The 17,625-nt window shown below is 37.3% G+C and overlaps 1 protein-coding gene across 9 annotated transcripts in view; it reads right to left on the minus strand.

The window, feature by feature from the left end:
• The window catches only part of magi2 (membrane associated guanylate kinase, WW and PDZ domain containing 2), a 240,702-nt gene that overhangs the window by 19,665 nt on the left and 203,412 nt on the right, over positions 1–17,625 (minus strand). For 6 of the 9 annotated variants that reach the window (XM_023349880.1, XM_023349879.1, XM_023349885.1 and 3 more), the window contains exons 11-15: positions 10,874–10,905; positions 5,884–6,091; positions 3,261–3,302; positions 2,180–2,295; positions 1,032–1,224 (exon numbers count right to left, since the gene is read on the minus strand). In XM_023349880.1, the coding sequence (XP_023205648.1) occupies positions 1,032–1,224; positions 2,180–2,295; positions 3,261–3,302; positions 5,884–6,091; positions 10,874–10,905 (591 nt within the window). The remainder of the gene's footprint in view (positions 1–1,031; positions 1,225–2,179; positions 2,296–3,260; positions 3,303–5,883; positions 6,092–10,873; positions 10,906–17,625) is intronic. The other 3 variants (XM_023349881.1, XM_023349887.1, XM_023349882.1) reach the window with 2 other exon arrangements.

A 17,625-nucleotide genomic window follows, 5' to 3' on the forward strand; every position in this document is an offset into this window, starting at 1 on the left:
AAGATTTTTCCAGTCGTAAACACCGCCCACATGTTGAATTGCCTTCTTTTACCAACTAGTGTGGACAGCATTCTTATGAAAAGGAAAATAATGGCCAAAAATGTGCAAAATCTGGAGTAGTGGGTGGAGGCGCACTCACAGGGCGGGTGCAGAGAGCAAAGTCTGACACTTGGTAAAGTGCCGGTGGGAGTCAGACGATTAGATTGGAAGTTAGGGTCACAGAAGAGGTCAGGCATGAGTGAGACAGCAGATTTTGGTGGGAACAGATTGGCAGAGAGGGCGAGCGGAGTGGGACGGGTTGAACTGGTGAGAAGAGCGCGTGCGTGTTTGTGGGAAGGTGTTGAAGATGAGATCGGAGGAGGACAGGCCGACTCAGACTCGAAGCTAAAGAGGTTTCAGGAATCAGAGAGAAGCGTTTGTTTTAGGGGGAAAGTGTGATTTAGGCTTTTTTATTTCAAAAAGAAGACTTTTTAAAGGGGACCTATTATGCAAAATTCACATTTTGGACGTTTTATTTTACTTCCATTTGGGTCTCAAATATAGTTAGCATACCAAAAGATTGTGTTTAAAAACAATGATGGATAAGTGGTTTAAGACCTTGTCACAAAAACCCCCCGAGTTGCATAACTTTTGTTTTTGAACCCTATTAAGATACATAGCATGACACAGACCTGCAGATCTGTTTCTGCGGCTGTGATGAATGCAATATGGTGTCGAAGTGGTGAACAGTGCTGCGCCCCACGCTGACTAACTGCATCTAAACATCTGAAATAAAATTATTTCTTTACTGGCTGAAAGAAAATGTTTGTTTCTGCAGCTCAAGTCTATTTTTCTGTGATAATCTGCTAAATTTCAAATAGCCCTGAAATGTTGGTAGTGCACACAGCACTTGTGGTAAAGAACTTGTTTGATTTCTATTTTAAAGCTCAGAATCCTTCTTTCAGAATCTGTAAGTGACCGTTGGACTGAAAAAGTTTGAGAAATGACTGGTAGAGGAAGAGAAGAAGCTGCAAACCTATCTGGCTCTTTACCTCCTGCCTGCGTCCTTCTCCTGATGACCAGGTTGACTTGTCCGTTGCGCCCCGCAGCGTGCATCAGGTCGATGACGTATCTGTGCGCCTTCCCCACCACTGGGATCCCATCCACAAACAGCAGCTCGTCTCCCGGCCGTAATCGCCCGTCTAGATCTGCTGGACTCTTCTCTATGATCGCTCCAATAAGAATCTGTTCATTTTGTTCCATAACACAGGGAGTTTAATGAATGGATTCTTGGCATTATGTTGAATTGAGTAGATGTTAGGGTGATTGTTATTCAGTAATAAGGTACTACTGAATACTTTATTACAGTGCCTTGCAGAAATATTTGCCATTTGAACTTTTTCATATTTAATTATGATAATAGTGACAGACTAATACAAAATAGCACATAACTGAGGTGGGAGAAAAGTGATAACATGGTTTTTGCTTTACTTATTCTTATCCAGGGGTGTCAAACTCCAGTCCTCAAGAGCCAGAGCCCTGCAACTTTTAGAAGTGCCTCTGTTGCACCACACCTGAACAGAATAATTAGGTCATTAAGGCTCTGGAGAACTGATCTACACAAGGAGGAGGTAATTAAGCCATTTCATTCCAGTGCTTTGTACCTGTGGCACATCTAAAAACTGCAGGTGGAGTGGAGTTTAACACCTGTGTTCTAATCTGTCTACTTTACACTGATACTAATCAGTAGCTACATTTCCACTGACCATAAAAATAAATCTGCTAGATGGCAACATTCACATTCACATAAGTCGTAATCAATAATCAAATATTACTACTGGCGGAAACAACAAAGAAGATAACAGAAAGTGGCAGGAGGACGTTTTTGTAAACTTTTTTACATGTGAAAACCATGAAAACCATGTTTTCTTTTCATTTATATTTCAAAATTATGTGTTATTTGTGTAGGTCTGTCAAAAAAAAACAACAACAATAAATTTCACTAAAGCTGGTGGTTGTAATGTGGAAAAATGTGAGAAAGTTTCTTTAAGTCACTGTATGTTGGTGGGATCCTATCAATAGCAAGCCAGCACTCTCTCGGGGCTAAAGGTCAGGGGTCGGGGGTTAGGGACACACAGTGGGAGTGGAGTGGATTAGAGAGTAGAAAATGACAGGGTTTCACACCCATCGCCATACGAGCCTTCTCACGTGTCTCCACACTCACAGGCTGCCCGGCCTCATCACCGCCCAGCACCCGAAAGCCAAACCCAGACTTCTGTCTGCGCAGGTGGACCTCGATGTCCTGGTACTCTGCTCCTTTAATGGGGAGGGAAAAAAAACGTTAAATCATGTCTCTGGAAGCAGCTTTGTAACTAAAGCGTTACTGTAATCCAATCCATTCTTTCAGTAACAAAGAACTAAATAACATTGCAAAAATAAGCATTAAGAGTAATTAAAAAGGGTCATACAAACACACTATTCATAAAATATAAACTGTTTAAATTTGCTGACAGTTATAATCTCGTTTAAAAAGTTTTAAAAATTTTAGACTTTTAAATTCACAATAATTTTTTTTGTATGTACAAGGAATTATTTAAATATAAGACAGTTTAAAACATCATTTAAGAAGACGTTTTATCATTTTTAATCCACGCACGCCTCCACAATTTAACGTTTACACTCACACGTGGAAATGGCTGCAAACTAATGCGCAATTACACAACTGTACATCTTTGAAAAGCAGAAGTGAAGCCTGCTATACAACAAACAAGAATGCAGCAAGTGGTTTCTGAATGATAAGTCAACAAAAACACTTGTCTTTTCCAGCAGCCATTGTAAAGTGGTAAAACCAGCTGACCAAATGTGCTGGAACTCAGCTTGGGTTGCTAGGTTACGGTTTGAGGTTGCTAGGCAATAGCGCAATGTAGATAAGCGCAAAGTTTCTTTAAATCTAGACTAAAAACAAACCTGTTTAGAGTTGCATTTCCATTATGCACATTTTGGTGCATAATGGAAAAAAAAATTTCAATTGTTGATTTTTGTGTTTTTATGAATTACAACTCTTTGAACTGCCTTGTTGCAAATTTTATTGATTGACTGATGTGACTTAACATTTTGAAACGGCTCATTTATCAGACACCAAAAAGCATTAATTGATTGCCAAAAACTGTCTGGGTGGTTTTTTGAAGCAAGTGAAACCCAAATGGAAGAACAAAAACATGGCAGATATGAATTTTGTATAATATGTCCCATTTAAAAATACGCATAGAGGTTATATTTACCAGTAGAGTCCAGAGGAAAAACGGTCCTTGGTTGAACAGGTTCTGGACAAAAAGAGAAAGAGAAAACCAAAGCAATGAGACAGAGATATCCACATATTGGTGGACACAAACAGATGTTCCCATATAATCCCGAACTCCGCCGTCAGCACTAATGTCATCGCAGAATCTCAGCATCATCCATAAAGTCAGGAAATGCTTACAGAGAGTAATACAGCTCTTCATTATTTACAACGCAGGGTGGGATGTAAGCATTGATCTGCAGTCAGGGGCGTCACGCTACGCCGTGATCCGCAAAGCACCGGGGCAAACCCAGCCACAGACAAGAGGCTGCAAATGAAAAATTTACTCCAATTGTATCTGTTTTAATCATAGCGGCGCTCTGCTGGGACTCGGCAGGGATGATGAGAGACCAGAATCACGACCGCAGACTGACACAGATGTTATCCCCACCAACAGGATTACCAGAAAACAAACGGTTTACAACCAGAAAAAACCCCAGAAGGTATCATAAATATAAAATACAAGAAAACAATTCTTACTTCATCTGTGTTTTTGCTTGCTAAAACAGGCTAGAACAAGTTTAATTAGCTAAAAGGAGAAAATATACACTGCAAAAACACAAAATGTCTTCTAGAGCATATACATATGTAAGTATATATTCTGGGAAAAATGTCTTGTTATAAGTTAAATAATTTGCCATTGAAACTAGCACTTTTTCATCAATATTAAGGAATATTTGTCTTAAAACAAGTCAAAAAGTTACCTGTAAGCTTTGTTATTTCAACAGTGCAAAGACATTTGCACTAGAAAAGTAAGATTTTGTGTTTTTGAAGTGTATATTTTCTCCTCTTAGCTAATTAAGGATTGACACACATTGTAACGTCAACCTACCTCTGTCAAGCTTCCAAGTAAAATAGTCATAAAAAAACCTTAATTTTAGCTCAGAGGAGACACAACCACCACAGCATTAGTTTTAAAAACATAAAAAGGAGATTTAACAATCAGTCCACCTGACTTCTAGCAGTTTTTAAAAACCAGCATCAAAAATCCCAAAAAGATACCATGTCAAAACACAGAAGCTACTTCTCCAGACCTTTTTAAGGTGATATGCAAAACTACCACAGGTGTTTCTTCCTGCATTTTTCCACCATATTTATTGAGAATATTTTTGAGATGCTAAATCAAATAATCTTGTTAGGTTAAAATCATACTTGTAGACATACAAAAGCATGAAATCCTTGTGAAATAGTGTGTCTACGTACACACATAAATAAAGGTTAAAACTTGCTTTCTACTGCTTATAACTCCCACAGGAAAAGAAATATGATATCATCACAACAAGAAAATGACCCTTTTAGTATATTACAAGCCAGAGAGTTATGTTATTGCTGTGCTGTATATTTTAGGAGTGGAAGAGATGAACTGTGTTTACTCATGGATGCGTTTCTGCAGAACCGTTTATCAAAATGAAATGAAGAGATTCCCACAAAAACACCACAATGTATTACATTTTACAAGCAAACCGGCTACAGTTAAAATTACACATCTTAAAGTGAATTAAACTGATTAAAAAGCTGTGACACAAAGAAAACAGCAAACCCTCTATATATCAATAAAAACACAGATGTTGAGTGTTTATAAAAACTCTACCATCCAAATAAACACTTCAATGAAAACAGGCATGTTCATTAATGGAGCAAACACCAAAGTCGAGTTTATGAGGCTAGCTAGCCGGACAAAATACACGGAGACAAAATATTAAAAATGTTACACTTCCTCTTATCCAGCCCACAAAGCCAAAAAATGTGTCACCTTCATCCACTGATTGTTTTTCTTCCTCCGTTTTCTTATTCCTGTTTTTCAGGGCTATCAATGTGCCACTAAACTTCTTCTGGTTCCTCCAGCTACCAGGAAAAAACTTGCTAACAAAACAAAACAAAAAAGATCCAACAACCTCCTTTTATCCAGCCCACAATGCCAAAAATTAATTTTTCTTCCTCCATTTCCGTTTTATTCTGTTTTTCTGGGCCATTAATGAACCACTAAACTTTGTTTGGTTCCTCCAGCTAGCATGACAAAAAAAAACTTGCTAGCAAAACAAAAAAGATGCTGCACTTCCTCTTATCCATCCCACAACGCCAAAAAATATATAGCCTTTATCTATTGATTGTTTTTCTTCCTGAATTTTCTTTTGATTTTGTTTTTGTTGGGTCGTAATCCACATTACAACCCAGAATGTGCAGTTTGATATACAAGTAAACTTCTTAATGATCAATACACCACTCTCTGTGAAAGTGCGGTCCAAAAAAAAAGGCCTAATAATGCAGAAAGACACCATCCAAAGTTAATCTTTGCAATTTATTTTATTTATATATGATGAGATATTTAATTTTTCAGAAATTAGGCTAAACATGCAGCTTTGGAGCCCTGTGGTGGCAAATAGCAAGAAACAGCCCAGCACCTCAGTTATTGGTAGGATTTCATAATCAGTAAAAACTGCTGTATATTTGCTTTTCTGTCTGTTTTATGCTATTTATGGATTAGGAGGAAATGATTTACAATCCTTCATACCTACAGCAGATGCCTGTGTGTTTTCACCTGCAGTAAAAGCTCCAGTACTTACGCCTACTCTCATAGATAGCCATGGACTTCTCAAAAAGGTCATAGGGGTCAGGTTTGACCAGTGCCAAGGCCTCGGAGGCTGAGTCCGGGACCGAGGCCATGTGAAGATGGTGTGTTGGGAAGGGGGCGCTGTGGGAGACAATGGGAGCAGAGCGGCTGGTCTGAGCGGGGCTGTTCTGACCCTGCTGGAACTCCCACTGCTCCAGCACCTGCAAAGCACAGCGGCATGATGGGTCAGTGCTTCCTTTTCCTGCTTTTTTTCCACATCTGATGTTTGATTTTAGTTCCATTGGTATGGTTCAAATACAAAAAGGAGATATGATCATTGGCTACCCCTGATTGATGCAAAACCTGTCAAGCTTTGGACATTCATACAACACATTACCCACTATAAAAAATTTACTACTAACTTGTTTTTCTTTGGACTAGCTTGTAAAAATCTGTGTACTGTGTTGTACACGTTTGCATTCATAATCTTTTAAGGTTTTCTATTCCTATTTATTGATTAATGCCAGAAGAAAAATATTAATGAGAACCAGCCCATACAGAGTTTTATCCAAAACAATAACTACCATGCTTTAATTTTATTTTTAAAATTATGTACAGTGATATGTGCTCTATTGGGGTAAATAAGGATGAAACATCAACAAATAATATTAAACATATCAAATAATATATATATATTTAATATTAGAGATTAGCAGAGCTTTTAATAGCAGAAACCTGTGAAGTTATTGACCTTTTTCATGGCATTTTAGTAGAAATCCAAAGCTTGACAGATTTGTTGCGGCCGCTTTTGACTTCTTAGTAAAAAGTAAAAATCATTCAAGTGTGGATACAGCATTAAAATTAGCATGCTCACCCCTCAGCTCGTATGTTTGTCATTTTGCCCATTAGCCACTTGAATTTCAAGATGGCTGCCATTTTTCCGCCTTTTTAGCCAGTTGTTGGCATAAAATGTGCCAGTTTTTCTAAGTTATCAGTGGATTAGCATTAGCACAGCTAAGATTTTTGTTTTGCAAATTAGTGGTCAGTGAACCTAACTTTTTGGTTAGCCGTGGCTAACAACTACTGCCAATTTTAGCATAAACATATACTCTCTATTACAAACATGGCAGCCATTTTGAAACTCACCACCAGAAAAAGAAGACACAGGAAAAAGGGAAATGCAAACAATTTCTAGGGTTTAAAATATGTAGGCTTTAATTGGAGATCGAATACATTCATCTAATTGTTGATTTTAGGGCAAAAATTTATTTTCCATAACAACAAAGGCGGCCATCTTGAAAAATCTAATAATCAGAAAAAAAAAAAAAGAGTAAAAAAGTAAATTTATGTGTCCAGTTATTAGTGATTTGACACCAAAAGCATTCACCTGTGATAAATATTGGCAAATTTAGGGCAAAACTAATTTTCCTTGACGACCATCTTGATTTTTTCCAAACAAAGCAAGCTCCTGGGAGCATCTATCCACACCTGAAAGATTTTGATGAAATTTTCAATTATCTGCTGCAGTATTTATTGGTGTTTGGGGAAAGAGCTTAGAAAAGTAACAAGTTAGTGAAATTAGTGTTGAAGAAGCAGTCTGGCCTAATTTATTTAGGAAAAGAAAACGGCAAAAGCTTCTGTCTGTTTCCAAGGTGAAGAGAGGTGGGCGGTTTGGCGTTAATTTGAAAGAGAAACATCTTGAATTTGCGGCGGCAGCGACAGTTTTTCCAACACCAGTCAGTCTGAGCGCCAGCCTCAATGTGTCAGATGAGCTGGCCGCGTGAGTCACAGCAGGACAGCGAACAGACAGCCGAGACGACATTTTGACACGCCGGGAATCGTCAAAGCAACTCGGAACAGAGGGAAAACTGAGACCGTATGACTGGCGCGTTTGTCAAAGATACAGAAGATACAGAGCAGCTGGTTCTGAGAGCCAATATTAGCTGCAGACATGAAATGCGCTTTCCGATGTGACCCCAAACCGTTTTCTTTTACCTTTAATTAATCTGCATTATTCAGTAAAAACATCTGAAAATGCTGCAGCATTAACTAGTGGTTACCTGAGACTTTCTGAATTTGACAGACTAATTTAAATAGGCTTATCTGCAAATAAAGATTTGCTGGACGGAAAGTCCATCTGACAAATGAGCCAATGCTCTACTCCCACTCTGTTAATCAAAGCTTCCATGTTTGACTCTGAGCTGTGGAAGCCTAATTAGACTGAACTCTGTTTTTCTCATTTTGTCACAGAACCATCACAAATGTTGATGTATTTCAGAAACACAAAATAATCCCTTCTTTTTGAGCTCATGTCAATTAGAAATCTTAAAAGTGTGGAGTACATTTCATTTTTAAGCTCTCTTGATTCAGACCTTCACAAAAGTTTATGCATATGCATCATTGCAATATCCAAACTTGAGTCAAAATTTATTTAAGACATGGGTGGAGTCAGATTTAGAGCTGGTCTTCGACTAGGCCATTCTTACATATGATTTTTTAAATTATAAATTACTCCATTATAGCTCTAGATATACATATAAGGCTACTTCAAAAAAGGTTTTTTTCCCCCCCCAAAAGACTTTACACCACATTTTATGACTTCATCAATGGCTTTCCTGACATCCTCATATCTTTTTAATTTGGATTTAAACCGACATTTAGTAATCAAGATAAATATTTTTCATTGTGGTGATTTAGTAACCTTTTCACCACTTTTTACTGTCAAGCTTAATTAACCTTTCAAGCACTTTTACTGATCAACTGATTTACTTTTTAAGTCTACCTCTAGTGGCTCACGATCGTCAGGAAACAAACTCTTTGATACACATTTTTATACCTAATTTTTCTCATTTTGATGGAGCAAAAGCGATTGGTTAGATTTTATTTACAAGTATTTATCCAATAAGTTACTAAATAAGGCTGAACTCACTTTTATTTATATGCAACAGGGTTTTATTTTAACAATAAAACGGTTAAAATAAAACTAATGTGTATATTTATTGTTTTATTTTTAGTCAAGTAGTTGTTTTCTCCAGACATTTATTGATGTATCAAATTCTGCTAAGCTGCTCTTGGCGGTTGGTGGTTACCATAGCAACCAGTAACTGACAGTTCCCCACCCCTTTTTTTCCGTTGCCATTTGAATGGGCTCTTTGCACCTGGCGCTCTGACGTCACAACCGCATGTGCAAATGCGGCTCTCTTTTTTGAGTTACCATGACAGCTAGAAAAGACAAAGTCTTATTTCAGACGCAAAAAAAAAAAACAATACTATGAACATTGCTGTCTTCCTAATATAATGGGCTTTTAAGTTTTCATGGATTTCTGAAAAGTGATCCTGAATTAAGAAGACGATGGCTTGTAAATATTCCTCGCTACCAGTTAAAGCTAACGCGCACAGCAAAGTTTACAGCCTTCACTTCACTCCGGATCAACTTCTTCAGCCTAAAGAAGAAGGTAAAGGAGCTTTCCGTGTTATTTCCATGGACTCACTTCTGTATTCAGCCTGAAAGAAAGTTTATGGGAACGAGAGAGCAGACCAGAGCCAGACAACAGAGCAACTGATCCGCCTGTAAACACTGCTGTAAACACTGTGCTGCTTCATAAGAAACATGCAAAACTAATAAAGCGAAATAACACGGAGACCTTAAGGAACACAGCCATATTTTTCTAAAAGCAACAACTTTGAACCTGAACAGTCAGCTGAACTAGAACTCCACCAGAGCTGCTCTACTGTTAAGCTATGGGCTTGTTGTTCCTCAGGCTTCAGAAGCAAAAAGCCTGAACCGTAAAATCCCCGTCACTTGGTCTCTGACACTAACGACAATAAACCATGTAATATACTTGAAAATATGGTAAAAACATTGTCTGTTAATGAATGATGAAAAATGTTTAGATACTTAAATAGCACATTTTTACAAGAAAAATGTCAGAGAATATTGCCTACTAGCATAAGCTAAAGCTAATGTTAGCCACAAAGTTTAAAGAAAGTAAAACTCACCTTCGTATCTGTGAAAGTATAAAGAGGCAAACATCTTAAAACCTTTCTCCAGCTTATTTGTCGGGGCTTCGGATCGATGTACATCATTAATTGTTACCTTGGACAAGCCCTACAAATACCGAGTGGAAAGAGCCTTTTTCAATAGATCGGAAACGATCGAGCCGCTTTTTCCCGAATGCGGAAGCTGAGGTGCAAAGAGCCCATTACAATCATCTGTGTTTTCTTTGCAAATATATTTCAACATGTATTTTAGACTAAGTTAATCATGTGTTAATCATACATATACAGTGTTTCATGAGTAATTTTCTTATGTTTTGTATACATTTTTAACTTATTATTGTTAATGTTGTGGAATTTAGTTAGGTTTAATTTTACAACTGCTAACAGGGAGCTGCTGCTTGTCGTTTGTTTTTCTGTTGATTTATTACATGTCATTAAAAAAATTAGGTTTGTGGTTTAAATGTGTCAAAATGTGACAATTCTATAGCTTGAATGTGAACTATTCAAGCTATAGAAATACTTTTTCCAAGTCAAACTACACTCAGTGTTTAGCAGTTATTTTCAGAGATGTGAGATTATACAGAGATGGAGCTGAAGTAGTGAACAATGGAGGGATTTAAACGACAGAAGCTCTTTAAAAGCGCCGGTTTGGGTTTCCGGATCTGGAAATGGGAACAACACGAGCCAGGTTCAGGGACTGGTCAGAGCAGCGCTGGGAGGAAGTCCAGGCGTGAAATGGATTTATAAAAAAACAAGACGAAGAAAGAGAGAAAGGCAGAGAGAAACATGTAAAGGCGTAAGAGCGTGACAAAAACAAACAGGGAAAAGTGTATCTGATCTAAAAAAGTGTTTGGTGTGTTATAAAGCTAACAAGATGCCTGGATTTGTTGCTCTTTCATAACAATAAATTAGAATCTAATATCAGAAAGTGAGTTTTAGTGGAGTTAGCGTGATGGAGGAGGAGTAGAAGAATAATCCTGATATCTGATGCTGTCAAATGTTACCTGTTTTGGAGTCTTCCAGGGTGAATAGTGACCTGAAATGTTGAGAACACAAAACATGCTTTAGGGTAAAAAAAAAAGAAGAAGAATGATTAAAAAAACTGGTGAAAACATAGAAAATACATGAAAAGGCAGATGTGGATGGGAGAACGGAAATAATGTGCAACAGGAGCCAACTAATGAACATCTACACCGAAAAAACTCAGAAGAAATATTTTCTAATTAGTGTGTTCACTGCAAAAACATACAGAAGCAATTCATTTTGAGCTAGTTTCTTTTTCTATAAGACAAAGCTAGCTTACAAGTAACTTTTCAACAGGATATGGGAGCTTGTTTTAAGTAAATAATTCCTTAATATTGATGAAAACGTACAAATCCCACTGATTTCACATTTTTAGGAATTGTTGACTTAAAACAAGTTAATGCATCTTGCTGAAAAGTTTAGAATTATTTTCAACGTATTAATGCATTTGCAATAAAACCTAGACAAAAATACTTGGTAAGATTTTGGGTTTTTGCAGTGTTTGACTTTGACTGAAGTATGAATATGAACGAAATCTCAGCTGAAGAGAAAAGTGGGAACAATTTCCCTAAAGCCTTCTTTGATTAATTTAATGAGATTTGGAAACAACATTAATTATATTTCTTTAATTAAATATTAACTGAACACTAATACCATGTTTATACTGTCATATCATCTCCTAATGCGAGAAAAAGTTGATAATAGACACTGAACTGCTTCATTAGAATAAGCAGAACTGCAAAATGAGATAAATGTGAAAAAGTAAATTACAAATAAGGACAAAAAACACATTAATGAAAATGAGAGGAAGAAAACTGAACAGAAACAGAGTAGAGTTGTTAATTTGAGGGATTTCTTTGCTTATTTTTGCTTTTTCACCAATACAGAAAATAACTGACTTTATTTTAAGATTTATAAATTCAAAGCATGTTCTTCACCATCATCATTTATAAGTAAATAATATCAAATACTCCTCAGCTGGGTGGGTAAACTTTTTTATCAACATAAAGTCCAGGTTGCTCATGAGGAGTCGGGGATTGCGACAGATTCCTGGTTGATCCGTCATACTGGCTTCTTTTACTGTTATTCCTTTTTTCTGCTCGGATTTCAGATTTGTGTTGATGTTCTTCTACAGGTTTAATACTCTTCCTCGTCTCTCAAGCATTTGACAGATTTTGAATTCTCTACAGAAAGGCAGAGCAAAACATCCAGTCTGACTGAAAACCGCTCTGCAAAGTTTCTGCTTTAACCTTCAGGCCAACCAAACTCTGTGCTGTAGCTGCATTATAAGTTTAGTAACATCTAAAAAAACTGCACATATTCAAATTAACAAATGTAAATGTGGGAAAAGACACCAAATACCTGATCAAAACGGATTCTGGTCCAGGTAAAATGTCATTTGGGATCCACAATAAATTATAAATGGAGTCCAGTGAATTTATAAAAACCTCTGACATGTTATTGTTCACATCTGGAAATTTTGCGCATGCACACAATGCTGGAGGGCAAAAAGACGATTCTTTGACATGGTATCCATGGCCGCTGTAGTACAGTAATGTTAACAATTCAGAGCAGTGCACCACAGCAAAGGGAGAAATAACGCAGAAAGATCGTTAAAGAACAACTCAAGACCACTTTTTCGTTCTCTCTGCGTCGGCTACGCTACACACAGACTTGCTGTCGGAGCAACTGACAACACCGCCACATTTTGTTTCTAGATTCAACACAGAAAAACAAACCTTTCCCACACAAAAAACAGAACATGCAATCTCTTAGAGTATTATGTTTTCAGGCTTGGTGTTTGTTTGGCATTCATTAATAAGTGATCGCTGTTTTAGATTAGCTACTGCTGTTATTAAGCTAAGCTAACACTACAGTGTTTAATTAGTTAATTTAAACACCTGCTCTACTGACAATCTGTCAGAGTTGGTGTCTGTCGCCTTTTTTTAAATTATTTTTTTAACTGAACTGAAACACATCAAATTCCACAGCACACCTACATGTTACAGACGTCATAGTCAAGCTAGCGTAACTGAACTACTTACCTCTCCCTCACTTCTTAATTAAAACTTTTCCAGGCTTAATCTAGTTTTTGTAGTGCTGACGATTAGTAGAAAAGCATTGCACCTCTTTTTCTTTTACAAATGAGGAGTACATTTAAAATTTAGTGTGTTATATTGATAACAGCTAAAACCAATGCTAGCCATCATTAACGAGCAACTTCTTGCCCTCCAGCAGGGAGATGAGGACGGATCTTGTGTGCATGACGTCATGCTGGAAGGGCTCCATATTTTCTTTTAATGGAAACAAGGAAGTTAGGAAATTAAATTGAAAAGATTTTGGTCATTTTCCCTGTTATGTTTCTGTCATTTTTGTTTTTCACATTTGTTGCCAAGCAACCTCCCTTTTAGTGATTAGACTTTTCATGTGGCCACACGCTGACCGCACACATGTACAACCCGAGCCCTTCCATTAATCTTCCGCGCTCTCACTTCAAACATCAAGCTGTTATTTCAGTTTCTGTGCTACCAGAAAGAACATTTAAATCAATCATTGATCCGTCAGCAGCGCCAGGAACGGAGAGGCAAAACGTAAACGCTGCGGCTTTCCCTTAACTGGGTTCGGTTTGTCACACAGCACAGCAAGGTAAAGGTTACAGTCTCTGCTTTCGCTCTCCAATCCGTCTTGGGATGACCTTTCAGGAGGCATTTCACACAATTCTGCTGTTTGAAGCCACAACAAGCAGGAATCTACACAAGAGAATTAGGGATACTGAAAAAAATTGTTTTTTTCTTGCACCACCGGGCAAATTTAGTCTTAAAACTCAAATCGACCAAGTAAATTTGGGAAAGACGAGAGTTCAGGTTTCCAAATTCTACAACAAGGAAGAAACACTTCGGTCATTATTTTCATAAACTTGCAAGATAATTGAAACACCCAAGAATGTTTGATTATTGAAAGTCAGAATCCTTAAAAAAAGGAAAAAAAAGTCGGAATTCTGAGAGCAAAGTTGGAATTCTGAGAAAAGTCAAAACTCAGAAAAAGTCGGAATTCTGAAAGTAAAGTCGGAATTCTGAGAAAATAATTCTAAGTAAACAGTCGGAAGTTTATTTAACTTTTTTTGAGGCCTTAATTATCTTCCATAGGAATCTATCTTGGTCACCAAAAGCAGTAACTAAAACCCAGAAGTTGTTTGTCTTTAGTTATATTGACAAAACATGGAGAAAAAGCGCTTTATTTATCTTCTAGATTTAATTCATCTCACTTTCTGGAAGTCACAAGCATATGCTAACACAGAAATCAAATTATGGGATGATTGCTTGCCAGTTGTCCCACTGAGATGCTACTGGAACGGTGACAATGCAGGAAATTGCCAAAAGCTGCTTCTTTCAGAGCAACGCTGCTGAAACAAGAAGCCTCGCCAGATCTACATATTGTCATATTTTCAGTTTTTCTGTCAGTAAATGGGAGTATTTCATCAGGACAACTACAGGAGACGGAGTGAGGTTTTTGCTTCTCGTGCTCCTGAGAAGGTCAATCGCTAAAGAAGCCTCTTCAGAATACGGAGTGAGCAGCAGAACCGGAGCTGAGCCGCACCGACAGAGGAGAGGGGCGCTACCAGGCGTCAGTGACCGAAGCCGTCCACAGGGTGAAGTCCCTGTTAACTCAGGCGTGGCAGACATTTAGTTGGACGCGAGTGTCACCGCGCCCCGTGGCAATAAGAGGAGAAAGTCTGGGCTGAATGAGCTGTCCGTGGCGCTGAAAGCTCTGCAGCGCTTATCAGACGTGTCAGCTCGGCTGCAGGGACACCGCAGAGTCCGGCTTACTCGCTGCTTTTCAGCAAAGTGCAGCTCTGGCCTGCAGAACCTTTCACAGAATGACGAACCTTAAGACGTTTTGGGTAAAACAGTAAAAATGTTTCCAGGGTTTTCTTCACATGTCTGTATGTCATAAAGTACACAAAAAAACAAATAGAAAGACATAACATAACTTTGGGCTGGGACTTTCACGCATTAGTTACATAGATTTTAAGGCACAAACATTTTAATGCAATTAATTATACTCAGATTTGTGCGGTTCTGGAGACAGAAAAGCAATATCCGATAGAAAGACCTGTTACGATAACCGATTATTATTGTGACAAACAATAATATTATTGTTTTGAGACCATTTCCAAGTATAATGGTAATAAGGGCATCTAAATGCAAGAACGCATTCTCAAACATCAATAAACTTGAATCCTAATGAACATTTGACACTGGAACTGGAAGAGATTTTACATATCCAAAATAAACAAAACAACAAATAAAATGAATTGTACGGTCTCTGTTTGCAAAATTAGACTTGAAAAAAGGGCTAGATGAGACGAAAGCACCAGACTGACGAGAGAAAAACGATAAATCATGCAAATGGAAATTATTGAGGTCGTTTTAGTTTATCATGCTATTAATTGATTTGTTGCTTATGCAATTGATGACAAAGCTGCTTCTCTTGTCCCACTGGGTGTTAATTTCTGTAAAAAAAATCTGTTGGGACGCTTGTTGTATTCAAGTTAAAAGGCAAAAAGGCATTAAGACTAAAATGGCATCTAAATGTTAAATATGTAGCAGGAAAAAAGTTCCTGAAACACTTGAAAGTTAAATGGGTATAAAAGCACTTTGTTAGTTTATTTACTGTTTTTAGAAACAGTAATTAGCTTTGTTGTTGAGCTCATATGTCTATTTATTCAATAATTTAGCAGCTAAATGGGTTTTTGAATTAAAAAAGTTGGTCGATGTATAGTTAAATTAAAATCCAATTAATTACAGACCCTACAATTAGCTAGATTAAAAACAGAATTTGAGTTCCACTATTATTCATAAACTGAAGCTGTTTTAAATATTTCCACAAATGTGTTCCTTGCTCTTCATGATGTGTTTTTTTCTGAGATCTATCTGCACTCTGGTGGACTCAATTAGGCGACTTCAGGAGGAAATTCAGGAATTTTATTCAAGTTTATCAGATTAAAGTGTCTGAATGTTAAGGCTGAAACGATTAATCGCAATTAATCGATTATAAAAATCAACAAATTTAGTAATGGATTGATTGTTAACTGGCGTATACACTCAAAAATAGGACATTTCCTGGAAAAAAAATAAACATATTCCAAGTTATAAGCTAAAACTGTACAAAATATATATAAATTTTGTATTTAAGGCAAAAATATCTGTTAGTAAAAATGTTTTACCCAAAACTCCTCGAGTTAAAACAATGATGCTATTGCATTTAGGTAATAAAATTTTTATTTTCCTTTTTAAAAAAACCGAATAAATTTTTTATTGGCATCTTTAAAATATTTTTTATATTGTACATAGTAACAAAAAAATGTAAGTGGTTGAATTAAATACTGTAAAATGTGCCAATTTATTTTACCCGATTAATCGAATAATTGATAGAATAATTGATTAATAAAATAATTGTTGATTGCAGCCCTACTGAATACTAATACATGCCACAGTTGTTAGATTTTGTTTTGTAAAATAAAAAAACACTGTTTAATTTTCCCTCCATTTAAAGTTTTTTTTGTCACATAACTGCACAAAAAATGCTGGGTGTGAACCCATTCAAAACTATTTTAACAAAAGCAACTAAAGTTTGCATTCTTTTTTACACAAAAGCAATAACAACTGTTCTGATTCTCAATTTAAACAGTGAAAAAACATCTAAATCATGAATCTTTGTGTCTTCAAATGATGCTTACCGAGCAACGTCATTTCTCCCCCCAAAATACAAAGTTATAATTTGTACAAAAATGCAGTTGTGGGCATGATTGACACTGATACATGGATCTGCATGAATAGATGCTTTAACCTGACAAAGCTGGATCTATGATTTATGGATCTAAATGATGAGGGAGGTTTAATCAAATATGTGTTTAACTGAAAGCAGCCTGATTGCACAGACAAGGCGATAACAGTAGAAGTGATTGCATCATGTCAGAATGTTCTTTCCTGAATATGCATACGAGGAAGAAGAAGTCTGTCTCCTTCACATGACAACCTGTGCAGAAAACAGATGTCTTCCACTTCTATCAGTTGCATTGTGCCTCTGTGCACAAACAAACCACTTACAAACTGCTTGAATATGCAGGATATGAGAGCTCAAAACACAGCCCAATTTATCAAACCGCATTCACACAGTTAGTGGATGATCACTTCATTGTAATAAAAGCCACAACAGAAGCTCTTGATTTGTTTAAGAGGTGACTTTAGTTTTCGAGCTGCTCCTCCTACACAGGGAGGAGATGTCAAGCACAACTTTTAGCCTTGTGATCTAATTTTTAAGGCAACATGGCTGCCTGCCATCTGCTTTGTTTAAGAACCCCTGCCTGTCTCCTCTGGGCAGATATCGATCCCTGGCGGCACCTCCAAACATTCAGAGCTAGCAGGGAGAGATCTGAGTGTGAACAAAGCTGGAAGGCTGTGATCTCCTGGCACAGAGTCCAACTCATCTCTCTCTTCCTCCTGTTGTTTTTCCACCATGTTGTGCATGCGCTTGGTAGATGGATCACTGTCTAGCTAAAACACGCTCTCTGCAGGAGGCTTTGATTCTTTCCATGCAGTTCAAGTACCTCTTCACCTGACCTCAGGAGGGAGGTCAAAGCAAAACCACTGATTCATGATGTTTAATTCACCTCTGGAAGCATGCAAGTGGTGGCTATTGCTGGAGAAAGACGCTTAATAATGTAAAGAGT

The sequence above is a fragment of the Xiphophorus maculatus genome, chromosome 17, assembly GCF_002775205.1.
Source record: "Xiphophorus maculatus strain JP 163 A chromosome 17, X_maculatus-5.0-male, whole genome shotgun sequence".
In the NCBI taxonomy this organism is placed as follows: Eukaryota; Metazoa; Chordata; class Actinopteri; order Cyprinodontiformes; family Poeciliidae; genus Xiphophorus; species Xiphophorus maculatus.